The 25,558-nt window shown below is 52.7% G+C and overlaps 1 protein-coding gene across 2 annotated transcripts in view; it reads right to left on the bottom strand.

Moving 5' to 3' along the window:
* Positions 1 to 2,988: 2,988 nt before the first annotated feature.
* The window catches only part of Crhr1 (corticotropin releasing hormone receptor 1), a 45,260-nt gene continuing 22,690 nt past the window's right edge, over positions 2,989 to 25,558 (bottom strand). Inside the window, 12 exon segments of one of the 2 annotated variants that reach the window (NM_001281551.1) lie at positions 3,915 to 3,943; positions 3,946 to 4,084; positions 4,546 to 4,587; positions 4,749 to 4,884; positions 5,077 to 5,162; positions 5,467 to 5,539; positions 8,512 to 8,572; positions 8,802 to 8,955; positions 9,291 to 9,411; positions 10,113 to 10,219; positions 17,979 to 18,064; positions 22,377 to 22,496. In NM_001281551.1, coding sequence (NP_001268480.1) covers positions 3,946 to 4,084; positions 4,546 to 4,587; positions 4,749 to 4,884; positions 5,077 to 5,162; positions 5,467 to 5,539; positions 8,512 to 8,572; positions 8,802 to 8,955; positions 9,291 to 9,411; positions 10,113 to 10,219; positions 17,979 to 18,064; positions 22,377 to 22,496 — 1,125 coding nt within the window. In that variant the 3' untranslated portion in view covers positions 3,915 to 3,943. 2 annotated transcript variants of the gene reach the window in all.

Below are 25,558 nucleotides of genomic sequence, written 5' to 3'. Positions count from 1 at the left end.
AACTGTTCCCTGAATTCTGAAAACTTTGCAGATTTCACATGGTCCAGGCCTTCCTCTACCCATGAACTGCAGGATCAATAGGGTTGGTGTGTTAGCAGGAGCCTGGGAGCCCGAGCTCGAATGTGGAGCAGGGACAGGCTGGGACACAGGAGGTGGGAAGTCTGAGGCTTGTGTTCTGTGTGATCTTCCCACCAGCTGGCCTCTGAATACTTCTTGTCAACTGACTGGGAAGCTGAAGAATGTCCCCAAAGAGAGGACACAGAGGGCCACCTTGCAATGGGCTCTTGGGGGTCCACGGTGGAGCAATGGAGTTCCTGAGGCTGCCTGGGTTCTCATCGAGCCATGCCACTGCTGAGTACCCTCAGGGAGACGTCTTATCCTCTCTGGGCTCAGATTTTCTCATCTGTTAAATGAGAGATTGAATGAAGAGCAGTGAGACCCCAATCGAGGCCCAGTGTCCACTGACATTAAGGACTTGGATTGGGTTGCTGCAGAGGCTCCCTCCCCATTATGGGCCCAGTGTGGTCAAACAGGTGAGTTTGAAATCATGAGTGGACCTAAAGGAGATGAATTTGAGGCCTGTGGAGTCCTCTTTAGGGATGAATGGGTCCTGGATGGGGACACAAGGTTGACAGTGTTTTCTGGTGACGTGGGCGGTACAGATTAAAATGAAGCATCATTTGAAGGAGGGGGATAAGTAGAGGAGTAGAGAAGGAAAGAGCCGGGCGTTGGTGGCGCACGCCTTTAACCCCAGCACTTGGGAGACAGAGGCAGGAGGATCTCAGTGAGTTCAAGGCCAGCCTGGTCTACAGAGTGAGTTCCAGGACAGCCAGAGATGTTACACAGAGAAACCCTGTCTCAAAAAAAAACCAAAAAGGAGAGAAAGAGAGAGAGAGAGAGAGAGAGAGAGAGAGAGAGAGAGAGAGAGAGAGAGGACCCTGAGCACACAGCTTCAGTTTCTCCTCCCCAGCTGACCTGGCAGCTGGACACTGGGTGAGTCACTGAAAAAGCCAATGTCACCCAGACACAGTTGAGATCAGCCTCACTGTCTCTTTGGGTCAGTGCTGCTATGTGGGTCTTGGCCTCCCAAGCTAAGGCTGGAGGACTCTGGGCAGGGAAGATCCCCAGACATGCAGCCAGGCCTTCCTCCTCAGCCTCGGTTCCCCCACTGAGTTAAGGATCGGACAACATGTTGGAATAGATTTGGTGGATGGTAAAGCAACCCACAGGGCCCCAGTTAAGGTATGTATGACTACCTGGATTCTAGACCCATTTCCCCTCGCTCATCAGGAGGTGGTTTACCCTGATCTGGTGCTCCCATCTTAGCCCTAAGGCAAACGCCACATCAGCACAGGGGCTTGGCGGGAAACCAGAATCCCAGGGTGGAGAGCTTCTCCCCCTGCTGTTCTGTGTCCACCAAGAGAACCTCAGGAGAAGTGAGGTACTTCACAAGTGGGTGGCTCTCAGGAGACTGTGTTCCCTAGGAGTGACATGGAACAGCATTTTTTTGGACATGGGGGACAGATCCGTCCTGATGCTGAACAGGGCCCTGAGACTTCAGTCGGCAACTGTCACAGCCAGAGGAAGATTCCCCCACCAAACCTTGGGGCAGAATGGCCCCTGATGTCCGTTGAGGGGCCTGCCCAGACACTGCCTGAAGCTGGGAACACATGCTCCCCTGCAGCTACTCCCTGCTTAGCGTTCCTACTTACCCTGGCGCAGCCTCCTCTTACAGCCTCTGGACGGGAGGCCCAGCCATCGTCTCAACCCATCATCCCTGCTCACTCAGGCACACCCAGCTTCTAGACTGCAACCCTCAGTTTCCTTCGAACACACCCCAATGCTGCCGTACTGTGTAACACCTCGCCCACTCTTCTGCTCAGCTTGAAAGAGTGGAGAGCCATCTCAGTGTGACGATTTGACACTTAGCCACTTTAGGTCCCTGTAGCATCTGGGAGGGCTTGTCCCTTGCTCTCCCCAGGCCACTGCAAACTCCTAAGTTGATGTAGAAGCCATCATCAGCTCATTGCTTGTTTGGGTTGTTCCACCTCTACTTAAGGGCGCACTTCTGTTTGGGCAGCTGGTAGGAAAGAATACACCTCCTCCTCCATCAACCCCCTTGACTCAGCAGGGACTACGGAGCTCTTCCGCTACAGCCATCCCAGTCTACTCCTGGCATCTCATGCTACATATCCTTGTATGCGACTGTGTGCACATGTGTGTGCATACACAGACAACCTTCCTCCCTGGCCAGAGACCCTGGGGCATGCCCCAGATGGCAAGGGGACCCTCATAGTAATTCCGCCAGTCTCCTCTGTGCTTACAAGGCACATGCTGGCTTCCAGAGGCCTGCAGTGTGTTGCATCTGAAAACTCTGTGACAACATGGATGTGGCCAATATAGGGAAACTGATGTCCTGTGAGCTAATCAAATCAGTAAACGATGGATGACATGGGTTGGTGGATAAGTATCCCAACTCAGCTCCCTCGCCCCGTGCTCCAGGCTCCTCAGCAAGCCAAAATCCCAGCTGCCTGCTGTGTGTGCTTGTATGGCATCTGACATTTCCCTTTCTCTCCCTGCTTGAGGACCCACCTCTGGTCCTGCCTTGAGATTGCCCTGGCAACCACATCTCCATAGGCTTCTCAGCTTCCTGACTGCTGCCTGACTCTCCTCCACGGAACTGGAGCCCACTTGTGCCTGGCCTCATTGCTGCAGTTCTTGTCTGGCTGTCCTGGCCATGGTAACCCATGGCCCTACTCTCCAGGTTTCACCTCCTTATCAAGAGCTGTTTCTTACTCAGCATCCTTGGTCACACCCATATCTTCATGTCTGGAGTTTATACCTGGCCTCCAGCCCCCGGGTGTGTCCTGGATGGTACGAGTGAGATCAGGCTTCCTGCCATGCAGTAGTCCCTGATGGCTACTTCTCGGGGACCCCCCCTCAGGCTTACTCCCAGCCCCAGCAGAGTGCAAACCTTTACAAAGGTAGTTGAAAAGATAAATATTATTTATATCAACCCCCCCCACTTCGGTCCTGCTGTGGCTCCTCAGCCCTCCGACAGTGAGGACTGGCCCATTCCATGCCTGGGAGTAATGGGTCTGTCAGTTGTCCCCGAAGCCACCTGCCCCAATTCAGAGCACTTGAGCAGAGGGACCCTTCTTGCTTCACAGCCTGTGAGCATGTCCCAGAGGCCAGCCAATGAAGCCAGTGGTCTGGGCACCCAGGTGCCACTACTTCCTCAAAAGCTGGGTCCACTCTGATTCTCCCTCCCAGGCAACTCAGTCCCCTTCCAACCCCATCTTCACACATCAGAAGACACCCAGAGGCAGGAGGTGGTAAGATTTCCGGGTGAGAGGACTGTTGCTGTCTGTGTGTAAGTGACAGAAAGCTGGGTTGGCCGGCAGAACAGTAAACGGCTAAGGGAGCAAGGCAGCGAGGCAGGACTTTCCAGTGGCAGTGCCATGGCGCTGATAACATTCTGGTGGCTCAGGAGTGGCTTCTGGCCGGGGGAGTGCTGTCTGATGATGTCACCAGATTTCTAATGCTATCTCCAGGTCTCCTGACTGGACAATGTGACACTGGTTCTCAGTAGCATCCAAAGACTCGGAGGCGTCACAATCACTGAAGAGAGTTTCCCATGATGCCCCCGGGGTAGCAAGCGGCCTCTTTACAACCACTGGAGACTAAGCTCTTCAGTGAGCTTCTCTGGGAGAAGCCATTAAACTGCAGCTGGATTTCTAGCCCACAATCTCCATTTCCCCTCTCCAAGAAGAATAGGCAGTAGGAAGCCAGGCGCTGTGGGCCCAGCCCTGTGCTGTGGGCTCTCAGGTCTGCAGCCCAGGGGTAGAAATGGGATGGCTGGCTGCCTCTGCGGGTAGGCTCGCCTGCAAGCTTGTGTCATTTCCCCAGCCCCAGGTCTGGGGGCTGCTCTGTGGTCTGTAGCTCACACTGCTGTGGACTGCTTGATGCTGTGGAAGCTGACTCTGGTGGGGGAGGTGGGGATGGACATGGCGCGGGCCACTCGGGCTCTGATCGAGTGCTTATCCTGCCACCGATGCCACCTCTTCCGGATAGCAGAGCGAACCTGTGGGCACACGATAACATATCAGAGCTCAGGCTCAGGGCACCAGCCCCAGCTACCAGGTATAGTGACAGGATCTACAGCAGGTGGCGACATTCACATATTTACTACTATTGGTTTGCTATTTGTTAAGTCAGTTTATTTCAAGTGAGAAAGGGACACCCTTTTCTGGTCTAACAAAGGAGCCACCTGGCCTTTGCCAAACAGAATCTGTACCTTGCCTGACTCTTCCTAATACAGAGAACCCATCTTCTAGCCAGCACGCCTACTCCTGACATGCCTAAAGTCAGAGGGGGAGCTGTCCTCACAGTGCAGATCAACAGGGACAGGGACTTCTTGAAGTTCCCTGCAGCAACCCATGGGGACCTGGGGAGAGGGATGGAAGTGACCCAAGGGCAGAAGAGATATAAGGGGACAGCTCCCAATCTTGGTAGGCTCAGCCCCAGCCTGAGGTCCTTCCTTACCTCACTGTTCAGAAAACAGTAGAACACAGACACAAAGAAGCCCTGAAGGGAAGAGGGGAGTCAGAGGTGAGTGGGGTTCTTCCAGCCCCCCAATCCTCCAGACCTCTGGCAGAAGAATCCTCACTCATGCAGGTGCAAATATGCTCTCCCTGCCCCCCCCCATCCTGAGTTAAACTGGCAAGGCTCAGGGAGGATGGTAGTACCTGGAAGGACTCCAGGAAAGAGTTGAAGTAGATGAAGACGACCCTGGAGACCTCGTCCTCCCCAGGGTTGACAAAGAATAACATGTAGGTGATGCCCAGGAGGGGCAGCAGCACCAGAGTGGCCTTCACAGCCTTCCTAGGGTGGAAGAGAGGCCAGAGTCACAGGCTACCCAGGAGGGGTGGAGCTGCCAGCTCTGGGGAGAGCGATGGGTTTGGGAGATGGTCTCAGGGATGTCTGGGAAGGTGGAGCGGCCGGACTGACTGGCTTGGAAGAGATCTGGATCAGAGGAGGCTGGACCCTCTGAAGTAGGCGTCGGGAGCCAGGTACCTGTACTGAATAGTCTCAGACGTGGTGGACGCCCGGAGTTTGGTCATGAGGATGCGGACAATGTTGAAGAGAAAGATAAAGTTGATCTGCAATTGGAGCACACCAGAAGGAGTGAGGGTGACTGGCAGGGGCGGGGACACGTGGCAGGGATACATGCTGGAATGGAGATGGGTGGGGTGGACAGGGCAGGCCCTCAGTCCTCTCAGCCCCGCTCTTGGTGTTCCCGCTACACTCGCTTACCACTCCACTTCTCTCTCCCTCTCCTCCTTCCACAACACCCACAAACTCCTGGCTGAGCTGCCTCTGGGGACACCTAGGTAGATTATTCATGGCAGGCTGAGTGTCCCACTCCACGGTGGCTTGTCTCCTGCTACGTCCCCAGGCTCTTACCAGCAGGACCAGGATCATGGGGCCCTGGTAGATGTAGTCAGTGTACACTCCAGGACGTTTGCCAAACCAGCACCTAGAAGGCCCAGAAAGAAAAGGGAGGGGGGTTGCCAGCAGGATCCATTCAGTGGCACAGCGCTTGCTCATAGGGCAATGCAATGCTTGACCACAGCAGGATCAATGCCAGTGGCCAGGAAAGGGTACCCTAATTCCCAAGACACCCAAGCCAGCACTGCCTCAGTGGTCCTATCTGCAAAGGGGATGGTGCCCTCTGTCCTTGGGATGCGGTTCTAACTAACTATATGTAAAGGTGTTGGTAATCTCTGCTGTGGGATGTGGTCCTATCTATCTGCAAAGGGGTTGTTAACCTTTGCCATGGGATGTGGTCCTATCTTCAAAGGGGATGGTAACCTCTTTTGTGGGATGTGGTCCTAACTGACTATATGCAAAGGGGTTGGTAACCTCTGCTGTGGGATGTGGTCCTATCTATCTGCAAAGGGGTTGGTACCCTTTGCCATGGGATGTGGTCCTATCTGCAAAGGGAATGGTAACCTCTGTTGTGGGATGTGGTCCTATGTATCTGCAAAGGGAGTGGTACCCTCTGCCATGGGATGTGGGCCTATCTATTTGCAAAGGTGATAGCATCCTCTGCTGTGGGATGTGGTCCTCCTATCTGTAAAGTGGATGTACCCTCTGCTGTGGAAAATGTAGCTGGAATAAAGTCTGTGAAGAGAGGGCCTCCACAGAGGTCATCACCCTCATCCATGCAGTTGTGACTATTTGTAAGGGACCCTCGAGATGGGACCAACTGTTGACATTCCCTCATAGAAAGGGGGTAGGGAGGGAGGGTCAATGGACCCTCTTGCCTGAGATTCCAGCCATTGCCTCCTAGGCCTCTTGGCTAGTTGTATATAATTCTGCCCTAACTGCACAAAGCCTCATGTCTAAGGAGGGGCTAGCGATTACAGGGGTAACGGGGGTAAGACTCCATTATGTGGCTACAGGGAAGTCATACCCATGCTGTGGGGGAGACTTTCTAATGGTGTGGCTACTTTGAGGTCACCTATGCTCCTATAAATAACCTTTTGCCTATGCCCTGAAAGCAATCCCAGTAAGTCCACTGGCTCCCCCAGTTGGACTTGAGTGAAGTGCATTTGAGTTTGTCCTTGGACCCCTATAAGGAAGGGGAAGCTGCTTGTTTGTATTTCTCAGGGAAAGAATTCTCAAAACAGCAAGCCAGAGACATTCTGGATCCCTGCCTAGCACCGCTTTCTCCGGGGCCCACTCGGGAACTCCAGCAGTGGCTGTGTACACGCACACTGCCCTGCCACCCAGGTGGTTATTAACCGCTAGCAACCCCTGTCGGACTCCATTGGAGAGCAGCCTGTGCAGGGGAGAGTTCACAGCTGACATGTGTGGTATGACAGGAAGCAGAGTTGCTCTGCGGTCTCCTGAGCTGCACTTCAGCAAGTTCCGGGGAGTAGATGGGGACAGGGCTAATTGGAAGTCCTGTGTTGGCATGGATACATGGGCTTGTGATGGATGCTTCTTCAAACCAGAGTGTGAAGTTTGCATATGTGACCTTCTGGCTCTAACAGGTTTGTTTAACACCACTATTTTTGGGTTCCAAGCTGGGGGCCCTGGGGCTTCTCTGCTCATCGGCCCATGTTCACACGCCCAGAATCCTTCCGCTGCACTGCCTGCATCTGTCCACCAGGTGGGGCTTCAGGGCTGTTCACGCCTAACTTGCTTTTTAGTGGTACCCTCTCTGCTCCAGGGTGGAAAGGCAGGTAACTGGGCTCTCCCAGCCCCTCTCTTTCTTTCTTCTCTCCCTCCTGTTCCGCCCCCATCTCCTGTACTCACACTTTCACATCCTACAAAGCAGAGGCACCCCGCCCCAGGAATTCCCACACCCCAGAACACCCCACACCCACTTAGTGAACTGGCTCCCTGCAGCCTGCTTCCTACTCTGTGCAAACACTCCAGCCTGAGGCAGAAGGAACTACTTTCACAAATGTGGATGACACACTTCCAGACTCCTGGTGCAGCCCAGTGAGAGGAAGGGAGGGGCTGCCTCTGTGACCCCGCAGTCACCAAGTCAGCCGGCTGTGATCTGGGAAGGCTTGGGGGGGGCACGCCTGGCTCCTCCCACCTTCACTGTCTTTCTGTGAGGTTCTCAATCTTAGCTTCACACTGGAACCACCCTGTTGACCAGGCTGCACCTCAGTCCCATAGCACAGAGCTCTGAGGTACAGAACTTTCTAGATCTTCCCACATGATTCTTGTAAGGGGTAGCTGGGAAGCCCCCAACACGCAAGCTGTGACCTCAGGGTTGACTGGGAATGCACGAGTCTCCTTTCAAACAACCCGAGGCTTCAGAGGGAAGCTGGAAGAGTCTTTGGAACCACCTGGACCAGTTTCCATGAAATCCACAGAATCTTATTGTAAAATACACCTTGATGGTAATAAACACTCGTGTAGCATTTACTGGGCTCCAGGTACTTTTTTTTTCCAAGATGGGGGTTTCTCTGTATTGTTTTGGAGGCTGTCCTGGAACTTGCTCTGTAGACCAGGTTGGCCCCGAACTCAGAGATCCGCCTGCCTTTGCCTCCCAAGTGCTGGGATTAAAGGTGTGCGCCACCAATGCCCGGCCTCCAGGTACTATTCTATGTGCTTAGTATGCATGGCTGCACTTCACTCTCACTACAGCTTTGAGGCAGTAGCTAGAATGAAGATGTCCATTTCATAGATGAGGAAACTAAGGCCTGCTGTGACAGCCCCAAGGTCTCATAGTTACTTAGTGACAGCACAATTCAGAGCCTGGGATGCCTGACTTTTGGTATTGCTCTCCTTAAAACTCTGGACAGGTGACCCTGGCTGTCTAGCTCCACCTTTGGCAGAGCACTGGGAAGGATCCTTGAATTGAGGCCAGTGCTCAGCATTGCCTCTGTTGATGCAGAAGCCTCTGTCTTTACAGGACAGACAATGGCCAAAGTCCCCTTGGGAGTGTGCTGAAGAGCTAGGCTCTGACCTCACAAAGTGACTTACTTTTCATTGTCATAGTACAGCTTCCCGATGGCCCATGCCACAATGATGGGGAAAGGTACGCCTGAGAGAGAGGGAGAGAAAGGGGCTGTCATTGAACCCTGTGAAGGAAGACCCCATGGCAGTCCAGGACCTATAGTAGAGCAGGGGTTTCTGGGGTTGAGCTCTGATGCTACCTTTGTGGTGATCCCACTCTTCTCATCCCTAAGAAGGATGCACACACCTCCCTCTCCACCCGGCCAGCCCATTTCTTCTCAGAGAGGACATGCAGGGGACAGGCTGGCCCAGCTCACCCCAGCCAATGCAGACGAACATCCACTTGCGCAGACGGTCAGTGGAGTACGTGAGCACGATGGCCGTGTGCAGGTAGCAGCCTTCACCAAACATCCAGAAGAAGTTGGTGACGTGGAAATAGTTGTAGGCAGCTGTCACCAACCTGCACCATCCCTGCCCCGACCAGAGATGACAATGAGCTTGGGGTGGTCAACTATAGTGCCCCGCCCTCAGGCTCCTTGGGGTCCTCCTCTTGTTCTGTGGGTACTCAGGCCCGCCCCCTCTAAACTTAATGTGCATTGGTGTGAGGGTGTCAGATCCCCTGGAGCTGGAGTTACAGACAGTAGTTAGCTGCCATGGGTGTGCCGAGAATTGAACCCAGACCCTCTGGAAGAGCAGCCAGAGCTCTTAACTGCTGAGCCGTCTCTCCAGCCCTTCTACAGGGTGAGCCCCGCTCTAGCTCCTGTGACCCAGGCTTGGCCTTTTCTGTGTCCCTAGCTGGGACGCACCACATTGCTCTGGTGGACCTCGGGGCTCATGGTGAGCTGGACCACAAACCACGTGGCATTGCGCAGGATGAAAGCCGAGATGAGGTTCCAGTGGATGATGTTTCTCAGGCACCGGATGCTCCTGGGGCAGCAGGGGAAGGCAGGTGGCAACAGCAACAGGGAGAGAAAGAGAGAGGGCCGGGATGAGGGCAGGTGCCAGCATCACTCCGGCCCAGATGCAAGATGGAGGGACTAAGGGCTGGTGTGAGCAGGGCTGACAGATTGCCCTGAGTTCCACAGGCCTTTCCTATCCAGGGCCGCTATGACATCCACTCCTGGCAGAGCCTGGTGTTGTCAGGGATTCCCACTTTGTTCTCCACACCCCAGGATTGAAAGGCAGAGGACTGGCCAAAAGAAGACACCTCCATCAGTAAGACCCCTCTCAACTTTCAGCTCCTGGTCCCACCCACCCCCAGCTTTTTGCTATCACGTGGGCCATGCACATTTGACCTTGAGACAGGGATGTCACTCTGCGGAACGCTCACCTCCTGGGATCTACCTGCCTGATAACCCCAAGCGGGATGAGGAGCAACTTTAGGAATTGGCAACACGGTTGAGCCTGGGCTTTGTCCCTTCCCACTCTCCTTCCTCCAGCAGCTGCTGAGGGAAAGGCCAGATGTGTCTCTGCCAGAGGTCCTAAGAGAACGGAGATTCCCTACTACTCAAGTGAGAGGCAGGTTACCCTTTTGTCAGCACAGAGCTATGTCTGTATCGTATCTGCCTCCCTCTGCACATGCTCAAGGGCCCAGGGGAGAGCAGCAGGCAGTGCCTGGGGCTTCTCACCTGAGACGCAGAAAGAGGACAAAGGCCACCAAGAGGGCTACCAGGGAGATGCAGTGGCCCAGGTAGTTGATGATGACGGCAATGTGGTAGTGCACTTTGCTTTTCTTCTGAGGCAGGAGAGAGAGAGGCAGAGATGAGGCTCCCGCAACCCATACCTCCGCGCCCACTGAACTAAACAGCTCCGTGAGGGCAGCACTGGGGAGGGGAAGCTGGGGGAAACAGTGGCAAGTGGCAGTGGGCTTGCCCTGCTCCAGAGCGACCCCGTGAGCCATGTGCAAGACACACCATCCACTCGGGCCAGCCTCTCTATGAATGCAGTCTGTCTGCCATGCTGTGTAGTCAGACGGATATGGACTGAAGCTGCACCCGTGTCACACAGGGCTCCCGTGTCACACTAACAAACACGGTACCCAGCCACGCATGTATTCCCGTGCTCACAGATGCTCATGCCTCGTTCAGCCCTGACACCACAGGCCACAGTGGGTGCAGAGCCTCTAGCCCCCCAAGTTCTCACTCTAGCCCCCTAAGATCTCACTCTAGCCCCCCCAAGGTCTCATTCCTCACTTCTGTGTTGAGTTCGGGTCTGGCTGCACAAAGACCTGGGTTTGGATCCCTGGTGCCAACATGAAAGCCAAGTGTGACTGTGGGGATCTGTAATGTCAACAGGGCGTCAGAGACAGGCAGATCCCTGGAGTCCTAGCCTGCTGTCCCAGTGACACTGTCAGATTCAGGCTTAGTGAAGAGATCCCCGTCTCAAAAAAAAAAAAAAAAAGGTAAAAAACCATTGGGAAAAAAACACCTTACATCCACCTCTGAACTCCACAGATATACAGGGATGTGTTTCCCCATGTGCACATATATGAACACATGTATGTGCCACACATATATCCCTGAAAGAAAGGAAGGAAAGAAGAAAGAAAAATAAATCCCTCACTCCCAGAGTTTTTGCCTACTACTTGCCTGACCCAGGGGCTGCTGCAAGTGAAACTCCTCTTCTTAGACTTCCTCCCCTCTTTCTTTTTTTTTCTGGATAGCAGAAACTGAACCTAGGGCCTTGAGCGGGCTAGACAATTGCTTTTCCAATTGTGAGCTACATCCTCAGCCATTCCTAATTAAAAAAAAACATTTACTTATTCAATGTGTTTGATTATGATCATGTCTGTCATGGCATGTGTGTCCTCATCTTAAAGCCTCAGAGTGACTCTGTGGGAAATGCTGGAAACACATCTGTGACTTCCTCTGCTGAAAAAGAAACCCAGAGGTATGATGACTTGTTCAAGATTACCAGCTTCAGCTTAAAAACAATCTCCTACCTACATGTGCAGCTTGGCAAGACACTGATGTTACAAACGGGTCCTTACTTCATGGGGGACCAGCCTGTACCCAGTGCCCAGCTCTCTGCAGGTTCCCAATGCAAAGCTCCCATTCACCCTTTCCTAGGCCCCAGGAGAGCGGGACACCACAGGAGCAGCTCATGCCTCTAGGGTCCTAGGACCCCAGGATAGTGAGTGGAGAAAGGGCAGGAAGTCAAAAGGAGGGGGTCCATCTGCCCTTCAAATGCCAAAGGTCTCTAAGGGCCATTGGCAGATGCCAGGATCCTACCAGAGGCTCCAGACAGACATGCACAATGCAAAGCCTGTCTGGAAATGACACTTGATTTCCTTTTATTAAATTTTCCACACATCCATGCTGAGAAGCCCCTGGGTAATAACAACATCTGTGGAGCTGAGCCGCTGCCATGCCCCAGCTTTCTCTCTGGGTCTAGGAGGAGAGAGGGAGGGGCTTGCTGGCCTCTTCTGTCAGAGTCCCTACCACGGTGGCTCCACCTGCTCATCAGGGTGCAGCTGGGTAGTCTTGAGAGATGTCATTACTAAGCACCTACTGTATGCTGGGTCCCAGACCATATTCCTCATGAGGTCACCAAGACTGGTTCCTGCACTCTCGTTTTCTGGCTGGAAAGGACACATAATTGACCCAAGCTATACAGTCAGCAACCAGAACCTGAGCCAGCCTAGCTTTTAGGATCCTCTTTCCCTTGCACCCATAGAGTTATGGGGGACACAAGCAGGGATCAGGAGAAAGGCACTCTCTGGGCGTGGGGTAAGCAGGCTCTCATCTCTGCTGTGTCCAGGATCTTGGTGGAGTAGCTTCTGCAGAGAGAGTGTGACTCATGAATGTTTTTCTCCATGAAGGCTGGAATGGAAAAACAAAGCCCAATGTTGCAGGGGCCAGAGATGCAGCTGGGTCAAGCTCTGAGTTCCACTTGCCTCATGCCTCAAGGGCCCGATGCAAGGACCAGAACCCAAGACAGCGGCAGGGAGGGCAATGTCGTGGAGAGAGTCCCAGAGACACCCTGAGACACGACAACTGCTGTGATATGAATGTGTCCCTGCAAGTTTAAGTGCTGGAAACATGGTGCCCAGCAGAGAGCTGTTGGATGAGAGGCCTCCCAGCAAAGAGGGTGCCTCACTGCTGGAGCTGGTTCCTCCTAAATGGATGTGATCCACCTGTTTTCCCTTTCTTTGCCTTCTGCCATGAGATGACACAGTAGGAAGGCCTTTGCAAGATGCTAGCCCTACAACCTTGAAGGTCTCAGCTTCCATAACCAGAAGCCAATACATTTCTATTCACTATAAATGACCCATGAGCTGGGCATGCAGCCCAGCCGATACAGTGTTTGCCTAGCATGCATAAGGCCTTGGGCTCTACTCTTAGCAATGTATAACACCAGGAGCGGTGCCATATGCTGTAATCCCAGAACTCAGGGCTTGGGTTTATAGGATTGGGAGGAATTCAAGTTTAAAAATTTGTTTAGATGTATTTATTTTGTCTTCGTGTCTATGAGTGCTTTGTTTGCATGTATGCATTGCACCAAGTATGTGCCTGGTGCCTGCAGAGGTCAGAAGAGGGCATTGGTCCTCCTGGAGCTGAAGTTACAGATGGTTGTCAATCACCAGGTGAGTGCTGGGAATGGAACCCGGGTGTGTGCAAAGTGCTTTTGACTGCTGAGCTATCCCTCCAGGCCCTCCCGTAGATACAAAGTTTGAGGTCAGTTTGAACCACATGTGACCTTGTCTCAAAAATTAAAAGATTCAATCTGAAGTATTCTGTTACAGTAACAAAACCAGATCAAAAACAGTTGGCGACACTCTGAGAGATGAATGCATCCAGTGACACCCAGGCAGAACAGCAAGTGACACTGAGAAAGTTCCCTTAACAACCAGAGCTCCGGTTGGCACTGTGTAGAAAGACACATAACAACACCCTGAGAAGTAGTCAGTGACACCCCAAGGGAAAGTTAGTAACACCCCCAAGAGGTTGTCAAGGACACCTGGAGAGACCAGCCAGTAAAGGTCTCAAGAGACAGCCAATGATCTTCCTGGACTCCCCCCAAAAGATGTCAGTGACACCCTGAGTTCCCAGGGACAAGCCACAAAGAACTACAGAAGTCACTGGATTCCCAAAGCACAAGTGGGCAGAGCCAACCCCGGGAAACCTGACCAGCACTTGTTCCCTGCCCAGTCTGGAGACCTGAGATCCACAGGCTCCCGGAGGAGGGTGGCTCAGTGGGGTGCTGGAGAGGGACCACTGTGTAGGGCCCCGAGACCAGACTCTAACAAGCAGTTTCTGTGGATCTCATCCTGCTCCAAAGGCCAGTGCCATCAGATCTGTTTGGATGCCCTGCCAGGATGAAAGCAACAAGATCGCCACAGCTCCTTCCGGGTGGCCCCCCCATCCCTGCTCACCATACTTGTGGCATTTCCTGTCCATCTGGCTTCCTGAGCTGCCTCTCTTATTCCTCTGTGGGTGGTCCGTACCTCTAGTTCTTAAAGTGTGGTCCTTAAAGCACCGGTCAGAGGCCAGGTGTTTGCAGATATTCTGAGAAGGGCAGAATCAAGCCCAACCCCAGTTGCACAGAATCGTGACCTTCCCTTTAACAAGAAGCCCAGAGGGTTTCCGAGCATCTGAACAGTTCAGCAGCCCTTTCCAATCACTGCCCCACCTCCAGCCCTGATCCCTGGCTCATAAGGTCACAGAGTCCCTTTCATGTCCCCCATGAAACCTCCCAGGATGAGCCTGAGACCTTGTGCTCAGTGGCATGTGGGGGAGGAGAGAGTGTGTAACTGTCAGGGAACAGAGAATAGTTGATGACAGTATAACCAGTCACTTAGTGGGTACAGCTACAGGAAGCAGAAGTCAGTGTAGGGTGGTTCCTGGGGGGGGGTTATGTGTCATCCCTGGCCCAGATTAATCAAGTTTCCCAGCTGAGGATCTGTCCCCCGGCCAGATCTCTGTACCTGACGTCTCCACGCCCTCACAAGTTGCATTTTTCAGGTAGCCTTCTGAGGACCCTGTGGTGGTTTGAATGACTCCTAAAGGCTCTTATGTTTTAGTATTTGGCCTCCGATGGGCGGAACTGTTTGGGAAGGATTAGGAGGCGTGGCCTTGTTAGAGGAAGTGTGTCACTGGGGGCGGGCTTTAAGGTTTCAGAAGCCCAGACCATTATTAATTCACTGCTTCATAGTTGTGCTTCAAGATATAAGCTCTCAGTTATTGCTCCTGGGCCACGCTTGCCTCCTCGCTGTCATCCTCTCAGCTGTGATGGTCGTAGACTCTAACCCTCTGGAACTGTGAGCCCCAAGTGAAAGGCTTTCTTTTGCAAGTTTCCTTGGTCCTGGTGCAATAGAAAAGTAACTAAGACAGACATTTTTATTTGTACCCCACCCCTGTACTTAATCTGGGCTTACCCTAGGCTCAGAGCTGAGCAACCTGCTGCTCATTCAGCTAGACACCTGCCTCTCTGTGAATCTGAGAGGACAGAGAGTCTTGGAGGCTAGGGGCTGGCAGTAGAGATGGCATTTCCACTAAAGGAACTCATTGCTCAGAGCAGCCAGCCAATCAGGTCAGCAAGGACGGCCAGAGAAGACCAGCCAAACCAGACAGACGTGGATCAGGTCGGGGTGAGTCACTGCATAGGATATGTGGGTCTCAGTCCCACCAAATCAGGACCCATGCTAACTGGAGTTCCCCCGCCAATGTCACCTTCTCTCAGTCACACTGTTGCCCATTCTGACTTCCTAGGGTAGGACTGAGACATGGTTGGGGATTAATCTCCATTCTTTGCCACGGTTTAAGTTGATAGCCTCTCCCTCCCATCAGGAGCCAAGAGCTGAGTCATTCTTAGCTTTGCTAAGGGGATTTCAAGGAATTTCCCTGCTCAAGGTCATCACAGACCATGGGAGCACCTTCAGCAGTCTCTAGACTCCAAACTAGCTACCCCCCAGGCCATCGCTACTCCAGTCACACTGCCAAAGAGGGGAGCACCAAGTCTCCTTACCTAACCTTGCTGGTGGAAAGAGGAGAGATCCCCATCCTGACAGGGCAGGGAGAAGGGAGGCTTCTGTAAGCCCTGCCCTCCCATCAGCCAACCAGAAGAAAGGGGATTAAGTTGGAGCAGGACAGGTACAGGTGTGAATCCTGAGTCATGAGATGCAGAGGCAGGTCAGGAGGTTGGAATGGGAGCAACGGTAGAGACTCCAGCTTTGCCCAGATCCAAGGGTCAGATGCCTGGCGCTGCATGTGTTAGCGGGGTGTCAGGCTCATTGTGGGACATCCGATGCCTCCATACACCTCACAGATAGGCAACAGCAGCAGGGAGGGCCAGAAGATGTCTGCTTTGCCAACACATTCCCATCTACACGTCTTCGCTCCACCCCTTCCTGGGCAGGGAACTGTGGCCTTAAGAGTCTGTCTGACCTGCCTTTCAGTGCACAAGGCCCATCTCTTTGCCACAGCCTCCTCCACTGCAGGCTGGAGAAGGAGTCTCCTGCCCCATCATTTGCTGGCATGCCTGCTTCCTAGTTGGACTCTGACCCTCTCCCAGCCTAGGCCTGCTCAAGTTGGCTCAGGGTCAGACAACCAAGATGTCTAGGCCTCGTTGGATCCGAGATGCCAAATAACCCTCATGCTGCATCCCGAGGAACTTTCCCACAGAATAGGACAGCAGCTTGACATCCTTTTAGCCCAAACTGACTTGCCTTTGCAGATTCTAGAAGAAGACGGGGAGTCCAATAGTTTGGTGGCTTGAAGTCATATAGCCTAGGGCGGGGCAAGCCACTGTCCCCCACCCACCTTGCTTCATAAGGTACCTGGTTCTGAACTATGACTTCAGAGAACATTCACACTCTGGCTACGTAACATTGTATGCTACTCCTGCTTTCCAGGCTTCAGTTTCTCACTTTTGCTTCATTTGCAGGCTCCCTGGGGCATCTGTTAAAAATGTCTGTTGCTGGGACTGAGATTATAGATCTGTGGGGAAAGGGCTTACTGTGCAAGCATGAGGACTGGAGTTTAAGTCTTCACATAAAAGCTGAGTAGGCAGCGGGAGAGATGGCTCAGTGGTTAAGAACACTTGCTGTTCTTCCAAAGGACCCGGGTTCAAGTCCCAGCATTCACTTGGGGAGTCACAACTGTCTACAATGTCAGTTCCAGGGCTTCTTATGCTCTCTTTGCCTTTTCAGACACCAGGTACACACATGGTTCACAGCAACAAATACAGTCAAAACACTCATAAAAATAATAAAAATAATTTTGAAAGCTGAGTGACTGGCCGTCCACCTGTAGTCTCAGGGCTTGGTGGGCAAGACAGGGAATCTCTGAGGCAAGCTACCTAGACAGACTAGCTGACTGGCTGAGTTTGGGTTCAGTGAGAGACTGCCTCAGTAAACAAAGTGGAAGATACCTCTGGTGTCCACACAGGCATACACATGTGCACATGTACCAACACACACGTAAAAATGCGCATTCCCCAGGTTGTCCCCGGGGAAGTTTGCCCTTATAGATTCTGGAGCCTGTGTGTGAACAAGTGCTCTGGGTGAGATTAAGCAGGTCTGGGAAGCTCAAGACGAGATGGAGGGCCTCCAAGTTCCTTTCTAACTCAGTCCTTTCAGATGATGGAATTCCCAGGATTCCCAGACTAATCTGTCTTCCTCACTTCTAAGGCACAGAGAGACCTGGCAGCCTGATCCCACCCTCCTTAGTAGGAGTAAAGGAGGCCGTGTAGAGGCAGTGAAAGAGGAGCTCACACATTCATGTACCTATCAAGTGTGCAAAAAACAAAGACTGACAATAAAGACTGACCCACTAAGTTGTGGCACATCTGGAGAGGGGATATTATGCAACTATAAAGAGAATGAAGACGCTCCCTCTAAACTTGACTTGGAACAGTCTCTGGGATAGATGGCTGCATGAAGAAGCAAGCGTCAGGTAGTGTGTTTAAAAGATGAAGCTTGGGTAAGGCCCAAAACATGATTGCATAGACACACTGACTGGGACACACAGAACACGAGAGAAACTGGCTAGGGACGGCAATGGGAGGGGGTGCTTCTTGCTGTATTCCCATCTGTACCTTTTACATTTTGCATTCCATGTAAGCAACAGCGGCTCAAAACCACTGAAGTTTTGCAAAGCATCTCTGGGGCTTTTTCCAAACTGTATCACCGCCTGTTCGGTGTCAGTGTGGATCCAGCTGCTGTCTGACTTGACTGTACCCAGGCCTTGCCCCACACCCAGTGCAAGCAGCCAAAGATGAGTGAGGAAGGAAGGAAGGTGGGGAAGGAGGGAAGAAGGGATGGAGGGAGGGAGGCAGGAAGGGAGGGAAGGAAAGAAGGAGGAAGGGAGGATGGAAGAGGACCAGGACTGAATTTACTACACTCCACATGTCCAGCTGTTCCCCGCCAGTTTCCCTAGGGCAGAGCCTCAGTGTCAGCTCCTGAAAAGCTCCCAGGCCCCAGCTGGCCATGTGGCAGGTGCCCAGCTTGTGCTGGTGGCCCTGGCCTGGCCCTCAGTATGGTGGCCTATCCTCACCTCTTCGTTGAGAATCTCCTGGCACTCAGAGTAGTTCACACGGGCTGCCCAGCTGCCGTTGGCCAGACACTCCCGGTAGCCATTGTCTGGAAAAAGAAGAACATTATGGCGGAAGAGTCTGTCCACACATCTGAGCTAGCACAGGGCCTGCTGGATGGGAAGCCTGGGATAAAACTGGGGGAGTGACTTCCTGATTGTCCCATGTCCTACCTCCTACCACAAAGGGCTACATCTGTGCCCTACAAGCTGCCCACAGGGCGTCGGCTCTGTTAGCCCCAACTGGCATTGGCATGGACTTCCCTCACCCCTGGCGGCTGTGCCCTCACAAACCCTCTCCAGTGGTAAACTTCCTGATTGCTGTTCTTCGAAGATGTTCTCGGTTGGGGTCCTGCATGACAGCAGAGAATGACAGATCCTGTGTCTGGAAGTGGTGCTGTAAGTCTTAAATCTTGGCACTCCGGAGACAGAAGCAAGCTGATCTCTGTGAGTTCGAGGTCAGCTTGGTCTACAGAGTGGGTTCCAGGACAGCCAGGGCTACATCTTTTTAAAAGGGGTACACGGCTGGGCCGGATCTGGTAGATGAATATGTAGTAACTGCTAACATGGGCGGTTTAAATAGGGGGTTCCTTGGGCTTGTCTACTTGTGTGGAGTTCTCACATTAGGGTTTTTTCACATGGGTCAGACTTGTAGACGGTCCCAATAGCACCATTTCTCCACAGTATGCCTTATGTTCAAGGCTCCATGGGCGAAGCCTTTTGGGCAGAAAAAGGCAGGGGCAGGGGTATGTTGGACGTTGTGGATGGCACCAAGTGGCTCTCACGTGGGCGGTGGCTCACTACTAGGCCTGATACTGCCACTGTCGGCCTACTCTGCAACACTGGAAAAGAAGACAGAGTGTGGCTACAAAAGGTGGAGGATCCTGTGACTGTCAGACTGGACTGTAGCCAGAACCTCACCTCCTAAGGAGGTTTGGGGGAGGGGCTTAGGACTGCTCTACTTAGCTTTAGGGCCTTGGGAGGCAGGGTTGCCCAAAGAGCCTCTTTTACTGACTTCCTGCATAGCCCCTTGGGTACCAGAGCTGGGAAATCCACAAGGGATGGGTGTCCCATCTGCACTCTCCTCTTCTCCTGCGATAACCCCCGCCTCATCTGTACCTCTCTGGCATCAGTATTGTCAACCATGCTTCCTCATAGTTCTGGTTCTCATTCTAAGCAGCATTGGTCATAAAGGAAACTGAGCCCTGAGTCATCTCCACTGGAGTCTCTCTTGCTGGAGTCCACTCTGTGGCTTCAACTGACTCATAGATTGGAAGATGACTAGGGAAGCTGCCAGAGCCCTAGTCACTGGACTTGGAGCCCTTACAGGGGCCAAAGGTATAGATCAGCTGTGGCTGAGCAGTTAGAGTGCCTTTTGGCCCCTCCATTCATCTCCAAAGATGGAGATGCTCCAGTTGATCCCTAAGGACCATCAGCCTGGGAGCTGCTTCTGTTGTCAGCATCAAGACCAGAGGTAGATGCAGAATGAGGGCCAGGGGGAATTGATGCTGCCTCAATAGAGGGAGCTGATTTGACCTCCTAAGCTAAAAGGCTGTGGCCTCCTCTCTAACCTGAGAAGCTGCTCTGGCTGCAGCTAGATGATGGGGAAAATTATCTTTATGAATTTTCTAGCTCTACTTGGCCTTGCTGTGAGCAGATCTGAGTCCTAGGAAAAGCTACGATCTGGACAGAGTTGGCAATGAGGCCACAGACTCTCTCCTAGTGTTAAATAAGAGCTGATCCCCAAGGGGCTCACGATGAGGATGTTCTGGGATATCTGTGTGGACAGGAGGCTAAGAACAAGGGGGTTGACTACAGCATCAACCAGCAGCTGCTTGGAATGTCAGCAGAGAAAGGAACTCAGGGCAGAGATGGATAATGAGAGCATAAAACTGAGAGAGGCAGCCCAAAGTAGGGTTCAGAATAGGGCCCCTAGAGCCACAGAGTATGGGTTCAAATGCTGACACCACCCTTACACAAGCTGTGTGACCTTGGGGGAGTCACTTGACTGCTCTGCTTCCCTATCTTGAGACAGAGCCATCTTGAAGACACTCTGGCCTCTTTGGGTTAGTGTTTTTAGTTAGCAGTTGGAAGCATACCGGGCATATGGTGTCTGTGTTTATTATTGTTGTCTCTGAGTTGTTGTATTTATATAACCTTACATAATAGAACATATCACTTGTCTCTATCCAAGGAGGTGCAGGGGGAGATTTTATGAGCCTGCTTTGTTCAACAGCTTTCCTTACCCACCCTCATCCAGGGTAGGGTGCTTGGATCCTGTCCCCAGGCTGGACCAACAGAAGCAGCAAGCTTTGACCCAGAGGGACGAACTGACCCCAAAGGAAAACAAGCCTCACACACAGGGGCTTGTTGCCAGGGAGGAGCCAACCTCCTCTATCTAATTGCTGAACTGAGCACTCCTCCTAGAGGATCATGGGAAAATGGATATTTTTGGAAATGTTTCCCATCCCTTTGAAGATCTGATGCGGCAGGAGGGAGGACGGTAAGGAGCAGCCTGAAAGTCCTAGCAACACCTCATCAGTAAATGAGTTAATTAGAAGCTAATGATTAGGAGCCACTCTGCCCCCTCCTGACGCCACTGTGGGCGCACTCCTATAGTCTGGCGCCAGGGGCACCTGCATGGGAAGTCTGGCAGCCCATGCCAGGAAACCAACTTCTCAACTTTCTCTTTGGATCTACTGGGTGAGCAAGGGAACCCGGGGGATATCTCACCCCACCTCTGTCCACACTGCAGGTAGAGAAACAAAGGCCCAGAAAGCCAAGGGCTCTTGAACTAGGACAGACAGATGGATCTAGAGCTCAGGATACCTGGTTTCTACTGAATGCAGGGCCCATGTGTACCATAGCACTAAAGCCCAACAGCACTTACTGGAATGTGTCCAGCAAGCTTTGGTAATGGGGAATGAGAGTACCCAGGGAGAACGGCTGGGCTGCCTGCAGAAGTGGGTAGGGCTGTAATCAGACAGCCTAGGAGCCTCCACCCAGGAATACAGACAATGGCGAGGCACAGAAAAGTAAGGCTACGAGTGGGGCGTATCAGGGTGAGACTGGGTGGTGGGCCTTGGACTGGGGTGCCTGAGTCTGGGCAGCAGGCAGGTAGCGCGATGAGTGTTTTGGAGGTGACCAGACAGGCTCTGGTGCTGCAGAGAAGGGAGAGACCTCATGTGGAGCTTGGGTGTGCCAGCCCGTGCTGCCACCGTCCTGAGACAAGGTGTGGGGTGTATGTAGGGCAGTGTGCAGGCCCTAGACTCCCAAATTTGGACTCTACCTTCAGGCTCTGTGACCTTGATTAGGTTATCAATCTATCTATGCCTCAGTTTCCTCTTTACAAAGTGTGCCCTACTCAATTGGAAGCTAGCCGATGGTGCACCACAAAAAAACCTCCTCTTTTATCTCTACTTCTTACCTGCTCTCTCCTCCCAGACCCCTCACCCATTCCAGCACTCTTGCTCTCTTGGCCTTCCTACAGTCATCCTGGCAAATGCTTCTGGCTGTATTCCCAATCCTAGCCCCGTCACCCACTTAGTAAAGGAGCGAGGGGCAGGAGGGGAGGTTTGGGACTTTGGAGTGAGCTGGAAAAGGTTCTCAGGCCTCTAATCCCCAGACAAGGAAGCCAGAGGGTCACAAGAAGGGAGAAAGCACTGATGTCACCCAGTGAGCCTTGACTGGGCCACCCGGTATTCAGTCATATTTAACATATATTCGGAGTTTCAGGGCTCACACAGGGGCTCCTAGTCCCAGGGACCCAGAGCCCAACCTCCTTTGCAGGGCCCCTGGCTTCCATCTGTTTTTCTCTTGATAGCAGGGACCTGGGTCATTGGCAGGAGAAAGCAAATTAACTGTGAGGGTGGCAGATGTTATAGCAAGGAGCTGCAAAGCTCAGCATGAAGGCTGGGCCTCTGGGGAGCAAGGTGTTTACACGGGGATCCAGTATCTGCTTAGTCTGTGGGTCGGTCCTTCCCCTCCTCCACCACCCCTGTGGGCCTGGGATACCTCAATCCAAGTCACTCTCTATCATGGATATGGCATTCCAGGTGCTCTGGGGTCTTTATCAGCAAAGCCAGGCCTAGTAGGACCGCTAAGATCTATCTCAGGAGTGGCTGAGCTCAGTGGGACTAACCTGCACATTCCAACTTCACCCCCTCCCAGCTGGTGACCTGGGAAGGCTCCCTAACTTCTCTGAGTCCCCGTGCTTTGGTTATATACTGGATGCTGTCTCTGAAAGAATCAGCAGGGAGAGCAGAGCTGGCCCTAGGGGTGTCGCTGCTGTCGGATTTTCGTCCCACCTCCAAGCTGCTGCCACTCAGCCCCCGGCAGCCCACCCTCTTCCTTCTTCCTTACTTGTCGTGTTGTAGCGGACACCGTAGAAAAAGGCAGGGCAGGGCCGAACCACCAACTGCCCTGCAGGGCTCCTGGGCCAGCAGGTGCCAATGAGGTCCACGGAGGCATTGCACTGCGGGCCTAGGGACAGAGACAACTGGTGAGAAAAAGTGAGGTCCTGCCAAGGCCCTAGGCAGCTGGAAGTCCCTCTAGAGCTCTGCCCACCCTCAGCCCCACTACAGACAGGGAAAGCAATGCCCCAGTGCAGACAGCGGCTCAGCCTATACAATAATGTGAATTTGCTGCTGCCGTACTAGGGAGACTGTGGGTTCCAGAGCAGAGCAATGAATGAGCGAAAGTCCTGGCTGGCCCCAGATGGGCTTTGTTGGTGAGGGTGTTTTCCTCACAGGGTACTCAGGCATTCACCCAGCACTGAAGTGGTTAAATGCACTGTGTCAGGAGTCCAGGGAAGGAAGTGCCTAGCACACCTTTTGCTGAGGCTCTCTAGAGCATCGAGGTTCCTCCTGGAGGAGTCTCCCCCAGTACCCCCCTCCTCGGTTTAAAGACCCTAATTGGAGTTCTAACTCTGCCCGCAGCTCATCCAGGGATTTGGGGACCCACATGATGGTGGGTGATGCAGAATGGCAAATGTCCCTAAGGATTTCCTTTAGATAACCTAAAATCTACCCCGGTTATCTAAACACCAACTGCCCATGTGGGAGCTAACTCCATGCTTTTCAGACAAGGGACCCTGAAGGCCGCAGAACACACAGGGGCCAACAGCAAGACGCTACCAAGAGGTGGAGTGGATTTTTGAACCCTGGGCTTCTGAGGCCAGCCCAGGCGCTTTCACTGCTCCACAGAGGTCCCTGCCCCACAGAAGCCCCTGGCCCGCATCTGCCTTTTATAGCATCTGGCTGGAGCCCCGCTCTGTTCCTTGTCCCTCGCGCCTGTCCCCAACACTCACAGAAAGCTGTTGAAGTGACCTTGGAGATATAGCGACCTTTATGCTAAAAGCCCAGAAAGCCCCGGAGGATGAAAGTCTGTGAAAGTTTGCAAGAATGGAGAGGAGAGGTGGAATGGGTGGGGTAGGCAACAAAGAAAGCACCAGCTTCTTTCAGAGAGGGGCTCCAGGCCTCATGGGTGGGGCAGTGTCAGAGAGGGCGGGGCCGAAGGTATGGGGGACCAATCAGGAGCGGCGGCCGGGCTCCACCCATGCAGTTCCTGGGGAACTAGCACTAGGATTTCAGTCCACCTCTAAGAGCTCCGGATGGGGATGGAGATGAAGGAAAGAAGTGCTGGGACCCAGGGGTGGAGGGCCGGGAGCAGGCAGCACGGCAGAGCCCTCAGACAATGCTGCCCAGTGTACCACCCGGCCCGAGACCACCTCCCCGAGGCCCTACGTTCTCCAGTAACAGCCTGACTGCAGCAAACCCTGTGAACCCCATACCTAGGAAAGAGAGCAGGGTCCCTGGGGATTCGCAGACAGACAGGGTCTCTGAAGAGGAGCAATAGGTGGCACGCACGCCTTTAATCCCAGCACTCGGGAGGCAGAGGCTGGCAGATCTCTGTGAGTTCGAGGCCAGCCTGGTCTGCAGAATGAGTTCCAGGACAGCCAGGGCTACACAGAGAAGGACCTGAGTTCTGTAGACCACTGAGCCATCTCAGCCAACCCCTATAGGTGCAACTGCCCCAAACAGGCTCTTCTCTTCCCCTGGGGGGTTATTGTCTCACTTTATTATCAGAGTTTTGAGATGAGGAGCAGTTTAGACCAGGCCAAGCCAGCCTGCTAGCTAACCAGACTCAGCCTGAAGCAGAGAAGATGAGCTGGGGCCAGGGGCCTAACTCTTCCTATGGTCAGCTGGCACCTATGAGCTGCTTCCTGGTCACTTACTGTATGGACAGGGAATTTCAAATTATTTTTATTTTCATACAATATATTTTGATCATATTCTTTTCCCTTTCCCAACTCATCCCAGGTCCTCCCTGCTCCCTCCTTACCAATCCAACTTCACATTCTTTCCCTCTCTTAACAAAAACAAAACAAAACAAAAAATTCAAACACTCAAGTTACCTAAGAAATGGTATGAACTAGAGATATAAAATGAATAAAATAGGCTGGGCAGTGGTGGTACATGTCTTTAATCCCTGCACTCAAAATGCAGAAGCAGTCGATCTCTTTGAGTTCAAGGCCAGCCTGGTCTACAGAGCAAGTTTCAGGACATTTAGAGATACACACAGAAATCCTGTCTAGAAAAAAACAAAACAATAAGAATAAAAGATATCCTGCTCCAAGGGTGATTGCATTCCTAGCGGGAGACAGGGTGATTGAGCAAGCATGTGCTATCCTGTGAGAAATACTACAAACAATGGGAGATAAAGATGGACTGGTTGTTGCTTTAATTTGGAATTTCTCTAAAACACTAAGTTTAATTATAGACTTGAAGGAAGGGAGGGAGTCATGGACATAGATGATGAAGAGGGAGCAGCCAATACAAAGATCCTGAGGTAGGTGTTTGCTGTGGTCCCTGGGGTTGACATTCTTGTCACTGTGTCACTCAGATAACAGATAACAGCCCTTTGAAGGGTGGCCCAGTTTCTGCTTGTGCACAGTTGGGCACTGGTTTCTTCTGTCAAGTTGGCCACACAATTCCCTCCCTACCAAGCTTAGTGCCCTAATGTGCTCAGAGGGCCCTCCCACTGTTGGTAATGCTGGAAGGAAACAAGAGCCATGCTCCTGCCTGGTTAGGAGTGGTCTCCCATCACCTGCTTCTGAGTGAACCTCAGAGGGTGTGAGCACCTGGCAGCCCCCTTTCAGGTAGGAAGATCTACCCATCTGGCTTGAGGCTGGGGAGCAGGCAGGTGCCCTGTGGCAACCTCAAGCCAGAAGGCGAGTGCTCTGGGCTGAAGGTGCAATTGTTCTGTTTGGGTGACACGGCACAGAGAGAGGCACAGGGGCAGGCAGACGGTCTTGGCACCTCGGGTTAAGCTGCCTCTTTAGCAGGGCAAAGAATGGTGTCTCTGTGGCGTGTGGGCCATACCAGGAGAGGCAGGAGCCTGTGAGGTGTCCTGTCTTGTGGCTCTGATCACTCTTAATGTTTGCACTCAATATCTTGTAAAAGTACAGGAACATAGTAGGGGCTTTAAAAAAAACCATAGGGCCATATACATGCTCAGTATGTGCAGGGAAAACTGCAGAGGTG

Source organism: Mesocricetus auratus, unplaced genomic scaffold (genome assembly GCF_017639785.1).
Source record: "Mesocricetus auratus isolate SY011 unplaced genomic scaffold, BCM_Maur_2.0 Super-Scaffold_100007, whole genome shotgun sequence".
Taxonomy (NCBI): Eukaryota; Metazoa; Chordata; class Mammalia; order Rodentia; family Cricetidae; genus Mesocricetus; species Mesocricetus auratus.
This window is presented reverse-complemented; position numbering and strand designations above follow the sequence as displayed.